This window comes from Sciurus vulgaris (assembly GCF_902686455.1).
Source record: "Sciurus vulgaris genome assembly, chromosome: 5".
Classification (NCBI taxonomy): Eukaryota; Metazoa; Chordata; class Mammalia; order Rodentia; family Sciuridae; genus Sciurus; species Sciurus vulgaris.
The window spans coordinates 160248868-160275251 of NC_136465.1; the positions used below are offsets into that span (position 1 = coordinate 160248868).

At 37.4% G+C, this 26384-nt stretch overlaps 2 protein-coding genes and 1 pseudogene across 4 annotated transcripts in view; 2 read left to right on the forward strand and 1 right to left on the reverse strand.

Annotated features, from left to right (window-relative positions):
• The first annotated feature begins 36 nt into the window (after positions 1-36).
• Positions 37-4096, forward strand: LOC306661988 (transmembrane protein 126A-like; annotated as a pseudogene). The gene has a single exon. The product of its transcript is annotated as a transmembrane protein 126A-like (transcript).
• A 243-nt stretch (positions 4097-4339) lies between these two features.
• Positions 4340-26363, reverse strand: DEPDC4 (DEP domain containing 4; the record flags this gene model as incomplete). The annotated part of the gene is given in 12 exon segments (XM_079139918.1): positions 4340-4644; positions 9683-9762; positions 13511-13558; positions 13643-13690; positions 13694-13714; positions 13805-13819; positions 13823-13920; positions 13923-13943; positions 14727-14953; positions 17865-18046; positions 25741-25914; positions 26127-26363. Coding segments are annotated over 12 exon segments (1293 nt in total). The 3' UTR covers positions 4340-4502.
• The window catches only part of SCYL2 (SCY1 like pseudokinase 2), a 64429-nt gene continuing 63797 nt past the window's right edge, over positions 25753-26384 (forward strand). For both annotated transcript variants that reach the window (XM_079141373.1, XM_079141374.1), the window contains exon 1: positions 25753-26004. The gene's annotated coding sequence lies outside the window, so the exon portion shown is untranslated. The remainder of the gene's footprint in view (positions 26005-26384) is intronic.

Consider the following 26384-nt stretch of genomic DNA (forward strand, 5'->3'; position numbering starts at 1 on the left):
TTAAAAAATTCTCTAATATCAAGTGGTAGACTACTTGCCCAGCATGCCTAAGTCCCTGCGTTTGCACTTACCACCACCAAAATAAAAGTACAGCTTTCCATTTTAAAGAAACAGATGACAGAGTAGTGAATGGGTCACACAGGCTTCTTGGACTGCAAGCAGAAGAAACTTCCTTGGGCTATCTTCAGCAGGACAGAAGATAGCTTGTAAAATATAAGAAAAAGGGGCTGGGGAGATAGCTCAGTCGGTAGAGTGCTTGCCTTGTAAGCACAAGGCCCTGGGTTCGATTCCCGGCCCCCCCCCCCCCCAAAAAAAAAAAAGATCTAAGAAAAAGCTGGACCAACAGCCTTAGGAAGGATAAAACTAGAGTAACTTTAGGAATCTAGGTTATAGAAGCTGAGGGACAGACTTTGTAGAGTCCTACCATCAAAATATCTCACCTCTGATTTTTTTAATATGCCATTGTGCTCATGAATCAAATGCCTAGTGGTCTGTTTACCCTTTGCTGGGATTATATGTCAACCCTATGGTTTGAGCAGCTTTGATTGAGAGCCCTACTAAGATGTGAAAAAAAGGTTTTTTCCCAAAGTATCACTGAGGTGAAAACATGGATGTTGGGCAGGGTGGAAGAGCTGTCCATTGCAATCATATTTTGGATTATATTGGTTTAGGGTCTGGTCCCAGTACTTCATAGACCAAGTCTGGTTATTATGATAGAGTTGCAAAGTGACTATGTTTGTGTGATGCTGGCTATTAGCAAGTAACTTATAGGTAATGTAGCAAGAAGATGCTGGTGACATAACACTTTCTTCAGCCAAACAATATAACTGCTAGAATTTTGAGGTGATGTGATTAGAAATAAAAAGGTAAGTGCCCATTGAAAGTACTTCTCTTGATTTATCACAACCTAATCCTGGAAGAGGAAACTGTCACTACCAATTAGGTGTTTTTCCTGTGAGGAACTGGGTTATTCTTCAAAGTCACATTCCCCAAACATACCCCAGCCTGATGTCTCCTATTATACTCTGCTGAGAATAAGGAGTAGCCTTATCAAAATAATTTTTTCCCCCTTTTTTGCAGCAATGGGGGTCAAATTCAGGGGCATGTGTATGTTAGGCAATTGAGCTCTACACCCCAGCCCCCAAATATCTTTTAGAAGTATCAGTTCTAGCCCAGTGGCTTAAGAGGCTGAGATAGGAGGATTGCAAGTTCAAAGCCAGCCTTTGGAATTTAGTAGGGCCCTCAGAAACTTAGACTATCTCAAAATAAAAAGTAAAAAGGACTGGGAATTTAGTTCAGTGGTAAAGTGCTCCTGGGTTCAATCCCCAGTACCAAAAAAGGTTCTCTTGCCCTTCTGCCTTCTGCCATGGCTTGATGCAGCATGAAGGCCCTCACCAGATATGGGCTCCTCAACCTTGAATCTCTTAGCCTCCAGATCTCTAAGAAATAAATCTATTCTTAAAGTACCCAGTCTCAGGCATTCTGTTACAGCACAAAACGGACTAAGACAGGGTCAGTGGATGGAAAATTACTATGAAGAAACCCCAGAAGTAAATATTCTGGCTAAGCAGACTAACAGGATTTTTGCTGAAGACAGGCCAGGGTGATCAGACATCCTTGGGGTTGATGGAGGATGAGAAACCTGATCAGATGTAAAGGGTGAGAGGTTCTCCTGTTAAACTGACTTAGCATTCTTGTTAAAACTATTTTACAAGGAAGTACACAGGTGGACTGAACATGTTCAGGAGTCCAACTTATGTTTGGTCAACAAAGAATCTGTCATACCTGAACTTATGAAGCATCTAAGATGTTTAAGTCTCAAGCATTATGAATCAGACTTATTTTCATGGAAATGTACTGAATGTTCTACCACAAGGTAAACTTTAATTGGAACTGGAAAGGAAAAAAAAAAAAATGCTTTGTGCATAAGTTCCCCCCAAAATGTTGAACCTAAAATTGAATGGCAAATATCCTTAGCAATTGAATTCTTTTAAAGTCTAATAACTGTAATTTATGGAGATGTCACTAGGTGGCAAGTATTTGCTGGGTTAGGGATTTTTCTTTAGAAATTAATGCCTGAGAATCTTCAAAAACATTTAATAGAAGTCAAATATCCTTTCTATGGCTGAGTCACATTCAGCCAAAGATGGCTGCACCAGGTCCAGCAGAGTAAAGGTTGTAGCTTAAACTCTGGCAGGTTAGAACTGGAGAAGCACCGACTGTTGGGAGGAGAGCAACAGGGTCAAGATGGAAAACCATAAACCACACGATACTGTCGAGGAAAACTCAATTTTTGATATCGTAGCCAGAAATATTGAACATCTACCAGAAACAGAAAGGAATCTACTTGAACATGGATCCACATGCTGCTGATAGCAGTCATTTTTTCTATGCATCTTGCATGTGATAGGCCCAAATAACTGTTGGCTTACCAATGGCAGTGCTCCCATTTTTGACAGCGAATACATCTTTCAAAGGTTTTGTAAGTTTACCTTTGAGTACAGGTACGTTTGAATTGTGAAGCATCTACTATAACACAGGGTGGACTCGCTGGTTTTGTTTCAGGAGCTCTGTAGTCTGTTTTCTTGGCTATACCTGTAAATGATGTCCTAGCAGCCAGGTATCAGCCCTGCTACCACAGAAAGGAAACACCTTAATTTACTGGATTAGAATTTCTAAGCCTATCTTCAGAGAGGTGTTATTTCCCATTTTACTTCAGACTGTATTTGCAGCATACTTTGGATCTAGACAATCTAAAAGTACTTATAAAGGACCTGAACTTGGCCTAGAAATTCACTTATTTTAAGCAATTGTATATGCAAAAATAAAATTGTAAAGATAGTCAATTATCTTTTGTAAACAAATTTAATAATATATATATGTATCTATAGATCTAGACACGTCTTATCTCAAAATAAGCTGCACTAGAGAATGTTGCAGGAATTGTCATTCAACTTAATATTTAAAGCATGCTGAAAAACTTCTAATGATTATACTGTTTCTAGATTTTATTTTACCTTAATTTGTGGCACTCACCTGATAATAATTTCCCTTTAAACCCAGATAAGTAGTAGATCCAGGTCTCTGACACCAGAGCCCATACTCTCGTCACAACATCATACACTGCCCTTGATTAGCTACTATTCACAGATAGACTGATATCCGTCAGAGAGTTGGAAGGCCCCTTTGATATTGTCTGGTCCCATCATAAATACAAATCTATGCATGTATATTTTTATTTTAGAAATTAAACACAGACTCAAAGGATAGATATTTGCCTAAGGTTTTAATCTGAGCAGCAGATCCAAGTACATGCTAATGTCCTTAAAGCATTTGTCAAAGTGTCCATCATTCATAGTGGTGACTAGCAATTCCCCCTTGATTCATGCTGCACATTAAAATGATGGTGGCTTTCCTAATAAGGAGACTTCCCATGCTATTGTAGACAGTCTACTGCATCTTTCCAGTGTTTTCCTTGTCTCTTGAGCCAGTCAGTTCTTCCACTGGAGCTATACAGATATCCTCCCCAACTCCAGAAATAACCGTATACATAAGGCAATTCTCTTCTAGTTCATAGAATTGTTCTGCTTTTTTTTTTGTTTCTTTTTTAAATGGGAAGAAACTGAAGTCATCTAGCTTCATGCTTTTATTTTAGTGTGTAAATATTTAAACTGGGCATGGCGGCATACGCCTGTAATCCCAGCAGCTCAGGAGACTAAGGCAGGATGATTGCAAATTCAAAGCCAGCCTCAGTAATTGGTGAGACCCTGTCTCAAAATACAAAATAAAGAGTTGTGGATGTATCTCAGTGTAAAGAAAAAAATATCTGAATATTTAATCTTAATCGTTTATCCACAAAGTTTGGAAAATAGCTGGGCATGGTATCTCATACCTGTAATCCCAGTAATTCTTTTTCCTATTTCTATGATTTCAAGTGACTTAAATTATAGCAGACTAAGGGGGTAGCTTGAAAATATCTTAAGAAAAGTGCAGAGTGCAGATTTTCTTAAGAAGGCTCATGTATGAAATATTCTCCTGTGAGAAAAAAAAATTTTAAGGAAATTAATTATACTAAATCCCTAATAATAGCATTTTTTCTTTTTTCTTTTGGTGATGGTACTGGGGGATTGAACCCAGAGCCACTGTACACTGAGCTACATTACCAGTACCCCCCTGCCACTTTCCTTTTTTTTTTTTTTTTTTTTTTTTAATATTTTTAGTTCTAGATGAACACAACACCTTTATTTTTTTTTTTTTTTTAATGTGGTGCTGAGGATCGAACCCAGTGCTTCATACATGCAAGGCAAGTGCTCTACCACTGAGCCACACCCTGTTCCCATCCCCAGCCCTTTTCATTTTTCAGTTTTGAAACAGGGTCTTGCCAAGTTGCTTAAGGCCCAAGTTTCAAGGCTGGCTTTGAACTTGTGATCCTTTTCCTCAGTCTCCTGAGCTGCTGGGATAACGGGGTGTGTGCCACCATGCCTGGCTGTTTGGATGGTGTTTTAATCAATTTTTTTATTTGTTTGTTTCAAACAGATGCTGGAGTTACTATTAATTTCAAGAGCCATCTGGTGAAGATATTGAATTATCCTTCCCTTTAGTTTTTCAAACTCCTTGTTCACCATGGCTTGACAAAATGTGAAACCTTAAGAAAAAAAAGTAAAATTGGAGAAGCAGGTTAAAAAAATGACAACTAAAATTACTTATTCAAATTGGCCTTAGGCTGCACTTATTTTAATTTTTTTCAAAATGTAGTAATATACCTATGCTCATACTTCCTTTGCTCCAGAGTAATAATACTGTTTCTTTACAAAATGCTTTATACTTAAGTAAAACATACTCTTACTTTATATACTTTATTTCATTTTGAAAATAACTTCAAGTAAGAGAGCAGAATCTACAGTTCTAGTTTTAAGAGGTACACATAAAGAATTTAAGTGACATGGCTAATAAACTAGAGGCATGTTCAAACCACAAAGAATCTGTGAACTCTTTTGCACTGCTCTCGGAGCTGTGTTGACCATAGGCAACGGGTACTCCCTCTGCTGACAAAGAAAACTCAGCCTCCACACACGCTAAAGCAATTCTCAGTTAGAAATCCTAAAGCCCGTTAATACCCATTTTTTGTTTTGTTTTGTTTTTTACCTATTCTCACCATAATGGCCTTTACCTAAACACACCTATAGTGTTACTTTGGAATGACAATCCTCTGAAAACTTAAAATTCTTGTACTCAACTCTATTTAGAATCTCCTCCTTCAGATAATAATAGCTAACAATGAATGCTTACCATTGCCAAGATTGAAATAATTTTTTCATTAAATCTTCTTTATTTTTTATTTTTTTATTTATTTTTTTTTTCATTAAATCTTCTTTAAAATGTAAGTATGTAGGTGTTATCAGCCATACCTTCCTGATAAAGAAAGAAATAAAACTTTGGACCACATGGCAGGCAAGATGCTGAGGTGGAATCTGAAACCAGGGTTGTCCCCTTCCAGGACTTGGGGTCTTTACTATGATGCTATACTGTCTTTAGTTCCGTCAATGCCTTATAATCTCAGAACATAAAACCTTGATGTGCCACTTTTCTTTGTTCATCAGCTTCTTTTCTAGTATCTCTTCTTTCTCATTCAATTCAGATTTATTTCAACATCTGAAACACTGTCTCGCTAACGTGTCTTCAGTTCCCTTGTATTCTTGTCCTTCTGCAACATCTGACAAAGCAAAATCTCAGCTCCTAATCATTGTGCTAATCTACCTTTTTCTGGTCCAATTTTCAAGTAAATAAGTGCTGCTGAGAAAAATCTTCTGTCTGATTGGCACCACTAAAATTTGTAATCTTCTACTTAATCTGAATAGTCAGAATTACTCATCAATTCATGAATTAGTCCTTTCTCAATTCCTTTCCCATCTATTCCATTCCTCCCTCTAACCCCTTCTCATGCTTTTCCCCCAATCCTCTCAGGCAACATAGTCTCATTCACTCACATCTATATACACTGTCACCTTTATTCCAATATCTCTCCTCCTGTTCCAGGAAAACACTTGATCTCATGCCCTTGAACTCACTTCCTTATGCCTCCTCCAGGACCTGGCTCCCTCAGCCATCTTTTTTTTTTTTTCCTTCAATGTTCCCTTTCTTCTGATTCCTTCCTCTCCACAGATCAATATGCTAAAATCTCTCCCTTACCCCAGTTATTGTCCAGTTCCTCTCTTCTTCTTCTTGTGTATCTTCTCTTCGTTGTCCATTCATTCCTCTACAGCTCACTGCAACCTGACACTTTTTTGCCTCTCCAGCTACTAAAACAGCTTTTACTAATTGGCTCCAGATAGTGTCCTGATCACCTGCCACATGGGACCCTCCATTCTAAAATGTTTCATTTCGTTGGCTTTATGGGCATAACTCCTCATTCTTTTCCTGACATTTCTTCTCTCTCATTCATAGGTTCCTCTTTACTCATACTTTGACTATTGGTGTCCCTTAAACTTTTATTCTTAGACCTCTTATTTTATTTAATAGACTGTACATGATCTCAATTTCCACCCACAGCTCGATGTCTTCCAGTTATTTATTTTTAGTGCATATCTGTCCCCTGGACTTTAAAATTATACATCTAATTGCCCTTCTGAAAATCTTAACTAGAATGTCCCACACGTATATTAAATTAAAAGCCCCAGACAGATTTACCTCTCTAAACATGTTCTCTTCCTTTTTTTTTTCTACTTGAATTGTTGGTAGTCACCCCACCTACAAACCTGAGGGTGTGTATGTGTGTTTGTTTGTTTATTGAGACAAGGTCTTGCTCTCTTTCCTTGGCTGGTCTCAAATGATCCTCCCACCTCAGCCTCTCAAGTACTAGAACTATGGATATGTGCCACCTTGCCCTGTGAGAGTTATTTGTGAATCAGCTTTTCTCCTATCCTCCAGATGTAATCAAGCACTGCCCATTTTACCTCCTGAATAGTTCTCAAGCCTGTCCCCTCCTCTGCATCTCTTGCTTCTGCCATAGTACAGGCCTACGTCATTTCTCACTGGCAATACCCTCCTAAGACCGTTTCCAGTCCCGCTGCCAACCCATCCTCCACATAGCTTCTTGCATGCTCTATCTCAAATACAATATGGGCATGTCACTTTCTTAAACATAACTTCCAATACCTTCCTGACTGCCCAGTGGGTTCCCTTGGTTGCCAAATGAGACCTATTCATGAGCTGATCTCTCTCTAGTTTCACTTCTTGTCACTCCTTGGCTGCAGTTTCTTCTGCTTACCCATTTTTGCTCACATTATTCCTTCTGTCTGGAATATCCTCTTCTCCACTTGTTTGGCTTAGCTAACTCTTCCTAATTATTTAAAGCATTATCTCTTCCACAAGCCTAGTCTGAATCCCTCAAATTAGATCAGATAATTCTCTTCCAGGTTTCCATAAACTCCTCTGGCTTGAACATATCCTTATATCATATATAATATATATATATATATTTTTTTTTTTTCCTTTTTTTGGTACTAGGGATCAAACCCACGGTGTGAAGCATGCTAGGCAAGTGCTTTACATACCACAGACCTGCATCCCCAACCCTATCCCTATCATATTTTATGATTGCTTTATATGGCTGTCTCTCATTCATTGATTCTTTCACTGAATTTTTTGGACAAACATTTATTGAACATCTATGTGGCAAATATTTTTTTTAATTTTTTTGTTGTAGATGGACATAATACCTTTATATTATTTATTTATTTTTTTAATTGGGTACTGAGGATTGAACCCAGGACCTCACACATGCTAGGCAAGTTCTTTATCACTCAACCACAACCCCAGCCCAATCACTTTGAACATTAGAATGTGAGCTAATTGGAAGCAGGAGCATTTCTTTTTTTTTTTATTATTTGGTGTTTGGCAAGTAGTCTGGCAAATAGTAGAAATAAAAAATGCTTAGTGAATAGCTGAATGAATGCATGGAATCCTAGATATGGGGAAACATTGTGAATCAACACACACATTTTAAGTGATTACTTTAAATTTGGGGAAAAGTGCATATAGCATACAGCACAGAGACAATTTGAAATTTTAAATATTTAACAACATTTTATAGTGTTACAATCTGATTTTCTGAAGAATAGATAAACATTAAAAAGAGATAAAATAGCCAGAATGGTGGCCCATGCCTATAATCCCAGAAATGCAGGAGGCTGCGGTGGGAGGATACCAAGATGGAGGCCAGCTTCAGCAACTTAGCAAGACCTTGTCTCAAAATAAGAAATACAATGGCTGGGGATATATCTCAGTTGGTAGAGTGCTTGCCTCGCAAGCACAAGGCCCTGGGTTCAATCCCCAGTACCGCAATAAATAAATAAACAAAATAAGAAATAAAAAAAAAATAAAAAGAGGCTGGGATGTGATTCAGTGTTAAGCACCCCTGGGTTCAATTCCCAGTACCAAAAGAGAGAAGGGGATGGGGGATGTTAAACAGTTAAGCTATTTAGGGGAAATTATGATCAGCTGACTCCACTTTCTCAGTGCTTCTTGCACATGGCACTGTGCAAAGCACTTATATTCATTATCTTCCTTTTAAAAAGCATACCATTGAATGAAAATAAATATTAAAATGTTTATAGTTCTTCCACTTCCCTCAAAAGCAATAAAAAATTGAATGTAAAAAGCTGATGTGGTAATGGCAGTCAATTTGAATTTATTAGGAAATTAGACAAAAAATCAAATTAATCTGAAAAGGTTCCAGATGTTAGTTTCATAATACTTCCTGAATATCACTGTTTAATTGCATCAAATAGGATACATGTGGCAACACTCCTGTTGCCATATGTCCTGTGTTCAAAGAAGGAAATTAGAAAAAAATGGCACTGACCGAGAAATTCTATGTAATAGAAGCAAATAAATTTGTGATCTCCTCTATAAATATTCTTCTAAAAATTAATAATGCTTTTGAATCTTATATTTTTAGGAAAAATGTTAGTTTTAATATATTCATGATATAAATATTTAACAACTACACTATGAAATAGTATATATATATAGTATATACGAAATAGTATTCCCATTTTATGTCAGAAAACACACAAAGGGGTTATTAAAATGGCTTGTTTGAACATTTTGGCCTTAATACCCACAGTATATCTATTATGCTATCAGACTCCCACATGAAAATCTTGGGAAATTGGTATTAAAAAATATTTTGAAGTTTTAAAAAAATTCTAAGTTAAGGATCCAGATCAGTTGCCATAAGACTTTGGGTTTTGAAAAGAATCATGGAATCTACTCAACTGGGTTGGGGGTGGTCAGGTTCCTTCTCCATAAAATTTGATCCTTTCTCTACAAAGGAAGGGGGCAGGGCTGAGAGAATAAAAAAATAAGAAAAAGAATCACACAGTCAGGGGGTGGGGGGGAAGACAACAGCACAGGAGCAAAGAATCAGACAGGTGAATGATAACTGAAGGGGAGATAAGAATCAGAAGCAGCAATGGGAAAGTTTTCACTTTCTTAGAAGAAAGGTAATCAAAGGGTTTCCGAGAAGAACTTGCCCTGGGGATATTTAAAAAATAACCTTAATAGTACCACTTTTTATAACATTATATATTTATTACATATTCATTTTTGGCATCTTTTCCAACATACTTACCAATAACCGTTACTTAATATTAAGGAAGGAACAAGTCTGAATCCATACCTGGATATGGCATCTGAATCTTCTCCATGCAGAAGCTTCTGAAGTTTCTTACTAGCCAGATCCAATAAAATAACTGGTGTCTACATAAAAACAGGGATTCCCAAATACTTAATGTGATTTTTTTTTCTAACCAAGACTTCAACATAGAAAAAATATCTCTATTTTCAACCAATGGTAGAGTAAAAGGACAACAGATGGAGAGAGGGGGTGGGTGGTAGAAGGCCTGTGAATTATAAAGGGTATGAATACTTGAACATTTTTTTGGCATTCTTAAAATCTAATTTACTGCTCTCATGTATGTCCTATATTTGAAACTAGGTTAGTGAAATGTTACCATCATTAGTGAAATGTTCGCCTATAATAAAAATGATTGTACTTCCATAATAGCACTTGTCTAAATAACCTTACATTGTAATTACATGGTCCATGTATAGAGTGGCTCTAAACATTAAAACATTGTCTTAGAATAATTAATACTTCTTTCCCAATTTTGGTTTCCCCAAAGTTAATCCTAGACTACAACACATATCTGGAGAAATAATACCTCAGCTAATATTGTTACAGAGGGTACACTCCAGCCCTTCCAGTGCTGAAGCTCATATACAGATAGCCCTTCATCATGGCTCCCAGGTGGCCACTTGTCTGGCCACTTTCCAGCCATGAAGCTGTCCTCATTAGTTCATTCTGCCACTCAATAAAAACTGAGTGATTGCTATGTGCTAGGTGCTATTTCAGGTGACAAGTAAGTAGAGCAAATTCCTGAAGTTATAGTCTCAAAGGACAGAATGCAATTTTAAAAATATATTGGGCCGGATGTGGTGATGCACACCTAACAATCCTAGCGACTCAAGAGCTGAGGTAGGAGGATTGCAAGTTCGAGGTCAGCCTGGGCAACTAAGGGAGCCCCTGTTTCAAATGACTAAAGACTGGGGATGTAGCTCAGTGGTAGACTGTCCCTGGGTTCCATCGCCAATACAGGAAAAAAATATAAATATGTGTAAGGTCAGATGCAGGTGACCAGATAGGAGTCCGACCAAAAGCGGTTGAACAAGGCTTTATTGGGATTTGGCCCTCAGGCAAGATCACCAGTCCTCCAGGGTAGAAGGCTGGAGAATCAGCGCGAGGTTCTGGCTGGCCCGGAATTGGAGTGGGAAGGCTTGAGGGTTTAGTGTCCCCCTGGGGTTGACTGGGGCCTCCTTTGATTGACGGGCGGTTGCAAGACACCACTAGGGTTTATCTGCCGGGGTCTGATTGGTTGTTCTTTGGCACATGGGGGCTGCCTGATGCTCCGCCCCTGTACAGCTGCTCAGACTATATGTATACCAGCAAATGCATAACATAATTTTAAACTGTGATATGGGTCAAAAGAAAACATGAAGTAGCAGGGTAAGAGGCTAAGCGAAGGAGGTAGACAACTCTCTCAGATAATTAGGGCTTCCATCCTTCTGAGGGGTAATATTTTAAGCATAGATCTGAACAGCTGTGAAGAAGTAAGCTATAGGAAGAACTGGAAGAAAAATGTTCCAGACTGACACTAGACAGCACAGATAAAGCCCTCTAACAGGAACAAGCTTGGCATGCTTGGGAACCTCTATATAAATACTCCCAGCTCAGCCTCTCTGAAATACCTCAGTCTCTAATCTCTGGAAACCAGTCATCAGAGACCTTTTCCTTGCTTCCTGGATCCACACCCCCTTTTCCTCCAGCCGAAGCCAAGTTCCTTTTCTTCTTTTGTGGTCTGCTACAAAATTTGAACCAATGTTTTTTTATGACATTACTACTTGTGACATGAGAGGGAGGTGGAAAAATGGAAAAATGTTTTCTAACTTCTGTGATGTATGCAGGAAAGATGCGAATTCATTTAGAGGAGGAGGAGGATAGAAGAAGAAAATGGAGAGAAGCTGAGTGGTAAGGAAGAAGAGGGAGAGGAAATATTCTTTCTAAATTCCTGATTGGAATCTGGGACCCACCTTGCAGGTAAACTATATATGAAAATTTTGGTTAATGGGAGACTCCATTACTGATACTTAGGATCACCTTCTCTTAAATAATAGAAACTTCAGTTATGGCTTGACAGAACTGCTGCAGAATTTGAATGAGCCTATTTCTTTAAGATATGAGATAACTTTTAAGTGAAAAAAAATGGAAGGAGCAATTCTATATAAAAGTGGGATTCATTGTAGTATATTTGAATCTGGACATGGCATAATTGGTAGATTTAATTCCCAAGTACTTCTCCATTCCTTTCCCTTCTCCCTCCCTTTCAATCCTGAAAAGAGCAATTTTTTTTTTTTTTTTTTTTTTTAGATGCTTAGGAGAAATAACACCACTGAAAGTACTGTCTGGTACTGAAAATTTAGTAGTGAGGCTAAAAAAGCAAATTTTTTCTAAAACGTTTTAAAGTATATTAAGAATTTGACCATGTTTTACTGGCTCTACTGTTGCCCTCTGTTTTAAGTCACCATATCTCATGCCCATATTATTTCAGTCTCCTAAAAGGTGTTCTTACTTTTGCCCTTGCTCCTTTATAATCTATTCTCAACCCAAAAGCCAGTTATCTCTATAAATGTCAGTCAAATCTCACCACTGCTTTGCTCAAACCCTCCAGTAATCTTCTGTGGGAAGCCATCCTTATCTAGCAGAATCAGACGAGGTTAACCCTCATGACACAGAGGCCTGGAACTAGCAGACAGGGAGGTCTGTCTCAGATTGCTGGCTGTGGGGTGCGGGGTGCGGGGTAGGTTTGTGATACTGCACTGTGGGCGTGGTTCCCAGTCTGGTTCTGTGATAGTTCCCCTGAGCAAATTGGCTCCCCTAACTCCACCCCATCCGGTTAATCTCAGAAGCAGCCCCTCAGGTTCCAGGCCCCTTTACCTGTGTGACTAAATGAGAGTCTGGCTACTCCATGTTGTTAGAGGCCAGAATTGGTATGGCCAGACCCATCGCGCCCCCTCTCATTTAAAAAGAGTATTGGTTCTTTTGTGTTTATTGATTAGATAAGCTTATGGGTAACTGATTGATTTATAGCCAACATCGCCCTCTGGCACTTAACCCTTTTCTCATCCACATGAACGTGGCTGAGAGACCCCCACACTCTTCTATCTTACTTCAAAGAGAACCAGCCTCCACTAGCCTGTGAGGGCTTTACTGTGATCTGCGTACCCATCACCACATTTCTCATCTCATCTTATGTCTTTCCCCTCTGTTCACCACTTTGTTGCTGTTCACACCACCCAGGCATGCATGACACCCAGGGCTTCTCTGGGAACTATTCTCCCTGCCCAAATACACTCCTCCTCTCTTTCCTTCCAGTCTTTGCTCAAATTTCATTCTCTAAGTGAATCCAACCTTGGCCACTCTATTTAACACTGTAAACTCCTGTCCATCCCTGGCCTACCCTCTCCATAAATCCCTTCAACCTGCTCTTTTTATTTTTTTTCCCCTGTGGCATTTATCATGTTCTACCAAACTATATGACTTGATGACTTATTGTGTGTGTAACTTAGTCTGTCTTCCTCCTCTTCCATATATAAGCTCCCTGAGTCTTGGATCTTTGTGTTTTGTTTGCTGATATATTTCAAGCACTTAGAACAGTGCCTAGCATATAGTAATACACAAGAAATGGGTTGAATAAATTAATATACTTGCAAATACTGAAACTGTTTTAAGTTAGTTTCCTTCTTATTAGCAGGTGTGGGGGACAGTGTTCCATCAAACTTTGCACATTACTTATTAAGTAAATTACTTACTAAGAGAATGATTTTTCTTTTTGCTTGGCACAAATAGCTAAGTAATAAATATACTCAAGCAAAAAACCAGAGATACCTAGAAAAGCTCAGAGTAATACTCCAGGAGAAACCAGATCACTTGTTCTGCCTTTACTTTTTCTTTTCTTTTATTAGAGCTTAATGGTTATATATAATGGTTCATTTTGACAAACTCATATATGCATGATTCTGCCTGTACTTTTAATAATGATTTGGTTTGCAAAACTGCTTTGGCAAGTTTTCAGACCACAATTTTGTTAATATACTGTAAGCGGAAAGATAAATATTAGGCTGAATGGTTTTTAAAGAAAAAAATGGCAAAAAATTGTAAAAATCTTACTGTAATTTTTGTCACTTGTTTTTGCAACTTTTAGGCATCAGGTTCTGATGCAATAGCCATAAAAGTAAGTAGTTGTTGTAATTCTTCTCTAATGTTGGGCAATGACATTAGATAGAGTTGTATTGCTTCAGTGCTTCTATTATTTTCTCATTTTCTATTATGTGGGTTACAAAGACAACAGAATATGGGACAAAAAATGGAGAGCAGAGTACTTAGTAGTGGATTAAAATGCTGTGGTGATAATGACTCAGGAGGCTGGGGCAGGAGGATCTCAAATTCAAGGTCAGCCTCAGCAATTTAGTGACCCTGAGAAACTTAGTGAGACCTTGTCTCAAAATTAACAATAAAAAGTACTGGGGATGTAGCTCAGTGGTTAAGTGCCCCTTGGTTCAAACCCTAGTATTAAAAAAAAAAAAAAAAAAGGCTACAGTGCTACATTTGATTTACATTTTTTCACTTTAATTTTTTAAAATTATAAAACATTTCAAATACACAGGAAATTATATAATATGCTGTGCAATTACTTCTAGCATTATCAAAGAGTATCGTGTATATAACATGATAGCTACATACAAAGCTAAAAAGGTGACATAATGTCATTCAATTCTTATTTTGCTAAAGGGTCACCAAATTAATACATCAGAAATTAGTATCTCCAGGTACTTAAGTTCTCTAATTCTTATATTACCTACATGTAAATACATGTTTCTTATAATCTGTGATATTGTACCTTAGATCTATTACATTTGCTAATACAGTTTACATGGTAGCAATAGAAATAAAATGAAAAGAAAAAAGACTCCATGAAGTACCTTGATACCGTAAAAGAAAACTATTAAAATATAATTATCATAAAATACACAAAATTTTCTATTTCAACTCATATATTTTTAAATGTTTCATTATGCAAAATTACAGTTTAAACATTCTCTCTTACCTAAAAGTTCAATAATTCCTAAATCTATATCAACATACTCATCGATTAATAGCAAATCTCTTTCTTGATTATAATACTTAACTAGTTCAGTAAAGAGTATCTTCTTCTGACTATTCAATCTTGTCTCTTCATTTCTGCTTTGCATTAACTGCTGCCTAATTGTAAATATGAATTGGTCAGGGAAATATTTCAAACATTCAATTGCTGTATTATGAATTGCTGTTATCCTTCCTGAAGAGAAAATGCAAAACAAAATAAATTATGGTTAACATTTGCATTTAATGAAAGCACTGTTTGATAAAACACAATAAAATCTAGCTTATTTTTAAACCCAAAGAAGTAACTTTTTTTCTGAGAGAATTCTTTCAATAAATTTGCTGTATAAATAAAGGACTGAATGAGGGGGAATGGATCTTTTCCTTACCAAATACCATCATACTTTTGTGTACCTTTATATTCTAGAAGTTAAAAATTTTTTTGGTCACCTTTTTGTTATTTCTAATTTTGTTAAATTTTGTTCAGAGTTCATCTGTTCCATTCCATTAGTGATTTCCCTTCCTTTTCCTGTCCAATAATGAGATGCACATAGTTCTAGTATGATTTCAAAATAAGACAGGTTGAATATCCTTTACTCAAAGTGCTTGGAGTCAAAAGTGTTTCAGATTGGGGGAGTTTTTCAGATTTGGGGATATTTGCATAGACTATTAACATCTTATCAAGTTCAGGTCTCCAAAGTTTCAAATTTCAGAGCATTTCAAATTTTCAAATTAGGGATGCTCAGCATGTAACAAATATTTCCCCAAATCAGATGCACTATTTACCCTACAACACATTGTTTTCTGCCTACCTCAATAAGATAAGAAATTTAGGATCCTATTACCCCTCCCAACACACCCCACAGACTCCTTTGGGAGGCCTTCATGTCTGCTGCTCTCCCAAATCTGCCCTACTATTGCGAAGACAGGTTGCTATTTACTATAACTTCCCTTAATGGTATATCCTTTCTTAACTTTTACACATTCACGCACAGTCCTACCACATCCACTTGGGATCTGTGTGTGTGTGCAGGTGTGCACACAAAGTGGAGAGAAGGGAAAGCATAGGTGAGAGCAAAGATCAAGTGTGTTACCTACTAATGTTTATTTTTCTCTTCACTTCTTTCTCCATCTTGGGGTTCTGATTATTTCTTTTCAGTCTAATTAAAGTATTTCCTCAAATATTTCTTAGGATAGTGATCTTTTTAAATGTATTTTTAGTTGTTGATGGACCTTTATTTTATTTATTTAAGTGTGGCTCTGAGAATCAAACCCAGTGCTTCACATATGGCAGGCAAACATTCTACCACTGAGATACAACCCCAGCACAGGATATGGTTCTTGAGTGATAAAGTATTTTTCCTGTGGGTGCTGGGGATCCTTGTGCATTCTCAGCAAGCATTCTTACCTCTGACCTCCATCCCCAGATCAATATGAATTCCTGATAATTCTTAAATATCCTTCCTTTCTCCCTCCCTTCTCTTCTTTGCTATTAAAGAATGGTAGATCTTGCCTAATATGTGTGATTCATTATCTTTTAGATCTAAGCATTGCAGATGAAGAAATTATTGACAGTGATTGTTTTCTCTTATAGATAACCTGCCCTTTATGTCTAGAAGCTTATGAAGGCAGATGGACTGCTGTCAGTTTCCAGCAGGGGCACCTAAAGAAATTCTGTTTCTTTCTCAGAAAACTTGGAATGGAAGCATCATTTGACCTAGTTATCCTACTCCTTGGCCGTATACCCAAAGTACTCAAAATCAGTATACTATAGAGACACAGCCACATCAATGTTTATAGCAGCTAAATTCACAAAAGCTAAACTATGGACCCAACCTAAGTACCCTTCAACAGATAAATGGATAAAGAAAATGTGGTATATATGCACAACAGAATATTACTCAGCCATAAAGAAGAATGAAATTATGGCATTTTCCAGTAAATGGATGGAACTGCAGACTATCATGCTAAGTGAAATAAACCAATCTCCCAAAAGAGTAATATTCTTTCTGATATGTGGATGCTAAAACACAATGGGGTAGGGGGAAAGCATGAAAATTCACTGGATTAAACAAAGGGGAATGAAGGGAAGTGAGGGGAAACATGAATAGAAAAGACAGTAGAATGAGTTGGACCTATGTGCATATATGAATGCACCTCAGTGAATCTCCAATCATGTACAACCACAAGAATGGGAAATTATACTCCATATATGTATAATATGTCAAAATACATTCTACTGTCAAGTATATCTAAAGAAGAACAAATAAAAAATTAAAAAAACACAACCTAAAAATAATAAAGAAATCCTCTTTCTTTTCTGGTGTCCTTATATTATACTTTGAGTTAAAGGCCCTTTATTTGGGTCTTTCTTATCCTATTGTGATAAAGGGAAACCTGCCATATGCAAACATGACTACAAGCTGACTAAGTGGGTTCACAGGTCTTTTAATCACTAAGCTCTTTCCAGGATCTGAAACTTTCTGGCCTTGGAGTCTAATGTTCTTTTCTTATGTGGCCCACATGGAAAGATAGCATTGTATCAGTTCTCTCTGCTGGAATCCCAATGGTACCCAAGATCTTATACCCACAGCAGCTGGTTTATCAGGAGTGACAAATCTCATGGAGCTGAGAGTAAAAGGGAAGGAAGCCTCTTTCAGGTTACAGGCTTCCCTGAATCTCTTATTCACAAAATGAAGCTGATTTTATGATAGGGCTTATCTCATTGGACTGAAAGTTTTTTCTTTTGTGTATGTTTTACTAGATTATGAACTCTTTTAGGGCAGGAATAAATAAACTCGTAATGGTTATATTATTTTATGGGTCATAAAATGTAAATGAGAACTTTGGATGTTTAGGGACAGAATAATTGACATATAAATGAATTCATATAAACAAAAACCTTTGATTACCAATGATTTTGTAATTCATAAAAAAATTGCTTTTTTTGTTAAGAGTAAATGAATATTCTCAGTGATTAATTTGTAAAACCAAGATGTTATCAGTTTATAATATGGATATGTTCTCACATCATAAAGTGCCAAAGGCAAATATGTAAAAGAAATTTTTAGTTATAAATGACTTGTCAAAAAAAAATGGTCACTTATTCAGATAGACATAGCTTGGGATAACTTCTCTGTCTAGACAAGTGTTAGAGATAACAAGATCTTCCTGTTTATTTAATTGAAGACTTTGCATTTTAGCTGGAGGCTCCAAAATATTTTCTAAGAATGGAAGATGAATCAATTGAAGAATGCTTAACAAACTTTGCTGTTTCCATATACCCTCCACAGTTGAGAAAGAAAAACAATGCTCTTATCAGGATTGATATATAAAGAACACACATTCAACCAATATTATAAAATTCTTCCATTTCTAAATACTTGAAAAGAAAAACTAATAGTAATATAATGGATTAACTCAGTGCAAGGAAAAGTTTATATTTGTTTAATTTTTCTTTTCAAGATTGATTGTTAAATAGAAATCAGGGTTATGAGCCATATTGGTTTTATTTTCTGCTCATACTGATTATAAAGTGTTATTAACTTTTAAAATCAGCACTAGACTAATTCCAAATATAAAAATCTACTAGTCATGCTTATAAATTATTTTATAAATCTGAGAGAACATGAGATTACTAATTATTTATATTTCTATTTAAAGCAACACAGATTCTTGGAGTTTGATTTTAAATTAAAATACAGGATTAGGGACATGAGTGGTGACATATGCTTGTAATCCCAGCAACTCGGAGACTGAGGCAGGAGGATGTCAAGTTTGAGGCCAGCCCCAGAAATTTAGGAAGACCCTCAGCAAAACAAGACCCTGTCTCAAAATAAAAAAAAAAAGGTTGGGGATGTAGTTCAGTGATACAGTGCCACTGGGTTCTATCCTCAGTAACAATAACAACAACAATAAAATACAGTATTAGGTTAATCTTAACTTGGACTTATGGTCATTCCAGTTGTTAATTAAATCTTCATCACTCTAGCCACCAGATCATAATGTTTTACCTTTCACTTAAACAAAATTATAAAAGCAATAACAATAGAAAATCTCTGGCAAAGCTCCCAAGTTAGTGAGTGGCCTCTGAACTGTTTGGCCCATAATTATGATTTGTGTGGTTATACAAGTAGTTTGAAAAAAATTAACTTGTATTGAAATGGGAGATTTCATGTGAGATTCTGGGTTTTAAGTGTCTTTTTAAAAAATAATAAAATCTCACAGTATTGAACCTAAATTAATGCCTGACCAGAATCAGGTGACACATATGAGGGCCACCCCATTTGGACTGGCATTTACTTTCATTTAACCACAAACCCTACCACTCTCCATTGTACCCTAAGCACTGACACTGAGTATTAGCTGCCAGTTTTGTAGTATTCTCCAGTTGTTTCTGCTACAGTAACAACCTATTTCCCAGTGCTATCTGTGTTAAGTAGGAAAAGGAAAAATAGCCTGAGAGGGCCATATATTTTAAGAAAAATTTTAGTATGTTCCTACATATCTGATAATTAATTACTGGCTCTCTGATCTGTCTGGATCCTACAGGTATCTGATTTGCTACCTCTGAGTTATTGGTCAAATATAAGATTAATATTTTTTAGTAAATACTTAAGATCATGAATAACCTCTAATTCACTGGTCAATAACTACCTTTGGGCAGGGCACTGAACCAGGTGCCAGAAAAAGACACACAACAAATAGTGGGCTTTATACAGCCATACCCTAAGTAAGGAGGCAAGGATACCACACATGAAAAGAGGGAAGGAACATCTTACCAAGTCATCAATTAGTGCAAATAGATATATTATGGAATAGTCTGAAAGGAAAAAAAAAAGACTCAACTGCAAGAAAACTGAACATTCATTCATTCAATCAACAAATATTTATTGAGACCTATTTTGGGTTATACATTGTTCTAGATGGCAGGGATATAGAAGTAACCCAAACAGGCAACTATAAAACAAGAGCAGAATGCCATTAAAAAAGAAATACTGAGAATTCGAGTGTGCTTTTAGATATCAGTAGAAAAGTTAGGGGATAAACTTGAAACTATTTGCTAATAGATAAAACCAAACAAAATTAAAAAGATGTATAATAAGAGAGAAAAAAAATATAAAACCAGAGAACTAGTTAAGAAGATCCAATATCTAAATATGAGGTTAGAATTAAAACAGAGAAGGGATGATTAGGGAAAATGGAGAAAATAATCAATGAAATTATCCAAAGAAATTTCTAGGTTGAAACAGCCCAGTGGATGAAAACAGATTTTACCTTAAAGCACATGACTTTTGAATTTCATGAAGTGTGGGATAGAGAAAGGACCCTGTGAGCTTCAGGAGTGAAGGTGGAGAAAAGATCACATTAAAAAATCACTAATCAGAATGGTTTTAGACTTCTTAACACCAACACAATAAGCAAGAAGATAATGGAGAAATGCCCTAAAAATTCTTTGGAAATTATTTCCAACCTAGAATTTTGTCAATCAAATAAGAGACTAAATAAAGAAATTTTCAGAAAAACAAATAAAAATGATCTCCTGTGTATCCTTTTTGGGAAACTACTAGACAAATGTATAAAACCAAAATGAGGAGTAAACAATAAGAAGATACAGAAGACAGGATGTAAGAGATCAGAGAGAGAGGGAGAGATAGAGATAGAGAGAGTAAGAGAGAGAGAGAGAGAGAAAGAGAGAGAGAGAGAGAGAGGCACAAAGGCTGTGTCTCTGATGGGAGATTGCAGGATCACAGCTGTGCATCAAACATAGCAGGCGACCAGTACAAAATGAAACACATCAGAAATTCAGGGAAAAGATTTACCCCAACAAGAAGAAATTGATAAAATACGTGATTTAAATGTTGGAATATGAAGCTGAAAATATATGTGAGTATAAAACAATTAAACAAAACAGAAAACAAAAAAGTATTTGTTCTAAGAAAAACAAAATGTTGTAAAGGAAAAGGAATCATGGTTTACTCAACTTTATGGCCCAAATTTTGGGAACATGGTTTATTTTTCCAAAGTGATTTTCTAATTATATCAGGAAGATTGGGGGATGGAGAGTATTTCTGAGAGAGGCAAGGAAGGAAAAAGACCCAAATTCCCATTTTTCTTTGTAGAAAATTAACGTTATGTGCCTAAAACTGAAAATTCATGAAGTAGCAATAAAAGCATGTAATTTAGAGGTGAGTTTTAATTGGCTGCCTCTGAGGAGGAGGGAATGCGTAAGGGGACAGGGTCAGGAACCGTTATTATTATTATTATTATTATTATTATTTTTTTTTTTGGAATGAAACTCGCAGGGCTATTTGAATGCTTTACATTATGTGCAAGTATAACGAAGATAAAAATGTTTACTAAAGCACAGGAAGAGTGCCAGTTTTTGTTCCCTTCTGTGTTCTTTTATGTTAAATGTGATCTTTCTGATTCTTGGTTTCCTCATCTAAAATTGGAATTTCATCCCTCACTTTACAGGTCTACTGCAAGATTACAGATAAATATAAAATGCATAACACACTGCTTAGCTCAGAAAAAGGCTCAATAAGTAGAAATTATTAATCCCTTTACTGATGAATCATATCCAACTTTAGGAATTTCTAGAGGTACCTCATGTTCTCAAGGGAAATTGATGGGAAAAGTTGTTTTTTTTTTTTTTTTAGTGGTGCTGGGATTGAACCCAGGACCTTGCACATGCTAGGCAAGCCCTCCACAACTGAACTACATGTTCAGCCACAAAACTGTACTTTTGTTGACTTCCCTTCTGCTTGTCCTCTAAATATTAGTTTCCCTTAGAGTTTTCTTCTAGGACCTCTTCCTACTTTCTTACATCCTTTGTGTACCCTATATTTTTTCCTTTTCATACCAATCTTGAGTCTTGTTGCTAAACAAAGCCTCTCCAGTGCACATATCATGCCTATCTTGCTGGTGTCGTGATTTGACCAAATGAAGTGGGCAACCATTAATGTGTCTGTTTCCCTCCTGACTGTTCCAAGGAGCTCCTCTTTCCATTACTGGTGGCCTTGTGAGAAGGAAAACACAAGCAAATGAAGCAAACAGTAAAGGGGAGTGGGACAGTAGGTAGCCTAAGTAGTTTGTTTTGAGAAAGGGAAAGAATAGAGATGTCTTGGAGGTAGTTATTCAATGGACAAAGGATATACTCATAAGATGGTCTTGGATTATAAATAATAAGGACTGGTAGTGCGACTCTTTGTTTTCCCTGGTAGTACACACGATTGCACTTCCAGGTAATCTTGTTATGATCATTGTGAAAAATAACTAAGTATATTGTTGAATTTATGTTGCTTCACCTGTCTTGTCTGATGCAACTGCTACGTAGGAGTAAACTTTTACAGGGAAGAGAAGCACAATCAACACATTAAACATAGTAATGTTATCATATTTCAAAGATCAGTTTTTGGAAACAGTAAAGTATTAGTGGTTGCCAAGGGTTAGAGGGGAGGGAAGAATGAGTAGGTGAATAGAAGAGGAGTTTTAGGGCCGTCAAACTATTTTGTGTGGTACTATAATAATGGATACATGTCATCATACATTGATTTTAAACTATGGAATGTCCTACACCAGAAGTGAACCCTAATGTGAACTATGGGCCTTGGGTGATAATAATGTTCCCGTGTAGATTCACTGATTTTAACAAATGAATCACTCTGGTGCCTGGATGCCAATAGTGGGAGGTTGTGTGTGAGTGAGTCCCATACAAGGGTGTATGGGACCTCTGTGTACTTTTCACTCACATTTTGCTCTGAAACTAAACTGGTTTTAAAGTCTGTTTTAAAAACTGAAGTCAGTTCTTCCTTACAAAGTTCTGAAAAAAAAAATGGTACAAACTGAAGTTACCTTCTTTTGAAAGCTAGAGAACAGAATTCACTGAGATATTTGGAGGTAGATCTGAATTCACACTCATTGTACTAATTTTTCTTACCAGTCTCAAGTGCTTTACATGAACTATTTTTATCTTCTGTTTGTTAAAGTAATGTGAATATTTTTAATACAAACAAGATCAAAATTTCAAATATACATTTTAATTAATTTATTAAAATTTCTTTATATGTTTCCTAGTTCCAAAAGGCAGCTTACAACAAAGGATACAAATATTAATTTAGTAAAATACTACCAAAAGAGGACAAAATAGGATTCTAAATAAAAAGAAAGCATATATGTTAATTCTAAGGTTAACACAGTTGCTATGATAAGAATAGAAAAATTTGGCTCTGAGTTTCTGGAGTATCTTGACCTTTATTATAAAGACTGTCATTTTTAAAAAAATTAGAAGGTATCAATTCTTCAGAGGACATGAAACTTTTTTTATTTTGGTATAAATTCAGAAAAATTTATGTGCCAATGTCCATCACAACAGCTTTAGAACAAATGCAGAAGTGGTTTAGTTTTTATCTGGCTATTTCTTTCCTTCCTTATAGATATAAAAAAAGAAACCAAAAAGTATAACATTGAGCTTTAGCTCAAAGAAGACAGTTCTGCCAGGGTTTAACCACAATTTTTTATAGTGTTTTAGTTAACACTAACCACTAATATTAAAGGTTCTTTTGCTTTTATTTAATCAATTAACCCATTCTCAGCATCCTATTTTCTTTTGCAAGAAACAAAATAGTGTACTATCTTGAAACCTGTAAAGACTACTGTTGGACTCTTCAGATTCTAATTCTTTTTCAATTTTGCATAACTTCATTCCTGCTGACTCAAATACTCTATGATTCATTAGAACCTGGCAAGATGAACTCCTCTAAGATGAGAGATACCACTGCTACTTTAGGCACATATTTTACATAAGGTGATTTATACCAACAGCATTAAAACCAGTAAAACAATCTTTGAATGTCCATAAATGCTGCCTCCTTGTTTTTATTTCTGTGTGGATCTGAAGGGAGTGAATAGTATTCCTGCAGTTGAGTAACTTGAAAAAGCCCAGAGAATCCTGGGAAAAAATATTTCTAATAAATTAATTAATTTATTTTGGTACTGGGCATTGAACCCAGGGGTGCTCTGTCACTGAGCCCAGCCCCTTTTTATTTTTTATTCTGAGATATGGTCTCACTAAATTGTCCAGGCTGGCCTCAAACCTGTGATCCTCCAGCTTCAGTCTCCCAAGTAGCTAGGATTACAGATGTGTGCCACCACACGTGACCCTAACAAATTTAAATTATACAAACAGAAGTAAGTTTTTCAGTTTTAACAACTTAATTTTTATCTAAATTAAAATTTTCATGGCATATCTGCTGCTAATGGCTTTAAGTTTCATCTCCCATTTTATATAAGCTATAATGTATTACCTAAATAAAATTAGACTACATTTGTCTGTCAATAATGAGCAAAACTAGGAACTTAATGTTAGCAAATATATTATCATGTAAGCTAACATACTTTTAACATTAATGATTAGCTACTAACTATTCTTAACCTTGAAGAATACTACTTTAGAATATATTGAAAAGGAATGCAGATACATTCAAGTCTATTACTATGGAGCAGTGGTCTCACCAGGGGTTTTGCTTTTTTATTTTTTCTTCTTTTATCCTTTTTGACCAATAACAAGGTGTTTCTCAAAGAGAGCTGGGCAAGGAACTGAATAAAACCAATTTATCAACTTTTTGTTTTTGTACCTGGGATTGAACCCAGGGGTGTGTAACCACTGAGCCACACCTCCAGCACTTTTTAACATTTTATTTAGAGACAGGGTCTGGCTAGGTTGCTAAGGCTGACCTTGAACACATGATCCTACTGCCTCAACCTTCTGAGTCACTGGGATTATAGGCTTGCACCACCAAGCACGACTCTCTCTTTCTCTTGTTAAGATATACATGGCAGTAGAGTGTATTTTGACATATTATACACACATGGAGTATAACTTATTCTAATAGGATCCTGTTCTTGTGGTTGTATGTGAATACTGCTGGGTATTCATATATGAATATAGGATAGTTATGTCTGGTTCATTCTACTACTTCTGTCAACTGTTCTTGTTTAGAAATTTGCTGAGAAATAATGAAAACCTGTAAATCCAAATGTCCATTACATGGGGAATAGTTAAATAAATTATGGCATAGCTTTATTATGGAATAGCAGGATGAAACAAAACTAAGTTTGTCATGGCAAAGATTTTGTTAAATATGAAAAAAACTGAAAACAAACAAACAAAAAACTCAACGAGCTAAGCAGAGTAATTTCTAAACTATGATCCTACAACCTACACACAAATATAAAGATCTGGAAGGATGAACTTCAAATTAGTAACTTTTGGGAAACAGTATTGTAATGTGGCTGATGAAAGTGGTTGTTCACTTTTCTATCTCTGAATTTTTATAATGTGCTTATACGTAGTTTTTCTTTTTAAATTAATTGAAGACAGTAAAAACTTTTTATTGAGATATAATTCACATAGCACAAAAACTTTTTTTTTTTTGCAATGGTGGGGCTAGAACCTGGGTCTTGGACATGAATCACTCTTATCACTGAGATAATGCCCAGCCCAAATTCACCCTTTCCAGGTAATTTGTATGCATGTTTGAGAAGCGCTGCTTTCCTGGACCCTCCAAGAGGGTTTTACAAAAGTAACTTCCAAAAGGCTAAGTCTGGAATCTGGGTCCTGAACTTGGGAAGGTAGGTAGCCCAGGAAGGGGCGGGTCCAGTAAAGGGGCGTGTCCAGAAAGGGGCGGGACTCAGGTCCCGCTTCCCTCACCTGCTTTCCGCCACTATCACTATATATTTGGCTAGGCTGATAGGGGTACGCGTCCTGCCTGTCTTCTTTCTCCGGCAGAAGCTACCTTTAAAGACTCACGGAACTCGGCCGGCTCTGTCCTGGGCCCGGAGGACTATGGAACCGCGGAGTCAAAAAAGTACTGCCGTAATCTCTTGCGCCGGCTCCTCCCCCTGTTCTATAGCACCGCCCCCACCTGACTCGTGGGGGCGGAGAGAAGCCCAGGGCCCGCCCCTTCCGAGCCAACCGGAAGTGACGTCATGCCCGGGCCGGCAGGTCTTTCGGTCTTCTTTCCCCTCCCATACTCTTCCTCCCCGGTCCCTTCCCTCCCTTTCCCCTTTCCTTCTCCCGCTTTAGCCTTTGCGGCCGCAGGGCTGGCGGAGACTATGGAGTAAGCAGACGGCAGCGGCAGTCGCGAAGGCTGAGCAGAAACAGCCAGAGCGCCTTTAGGGGGGCGGGGGGAACGCGCCCCAGCACCGCCCCTCCCGGGCGGAGAGTGGAGAGCCGAGAGGTAAGTGCCCGGCTGCGGGCACCGAGCGACCTCCCTCTGCGGCCGCGCTCTCACCTGGGCCTCCAGTGGTCGAGGAGGGAATGGGGAAGGACCCGTGCGCACGGTAGGCCACCAGGGGCCACCCGTGCTGGTGACTGTTGCCTAGTGACGGGCTGCAGGCCGGGCGGCCGGGCGGTGGGCGCCCACAAGAAGACTGGCTGGGGGAGCGCAACCTCGAGGGAGCGGATCCGAGAGGCCCGAGGCCGCCGAAGAGGCCTTGAGGCTACGCGGGTGACTCGGGACCCCGGTGGTCTGTCGGGAGGGAGAGCCGTCCGCGCCGGCGCGGGAGCTCGGGTTTCGGTGGTGATCTTGGTACCCATTGGGGAAATAGGACACTACTC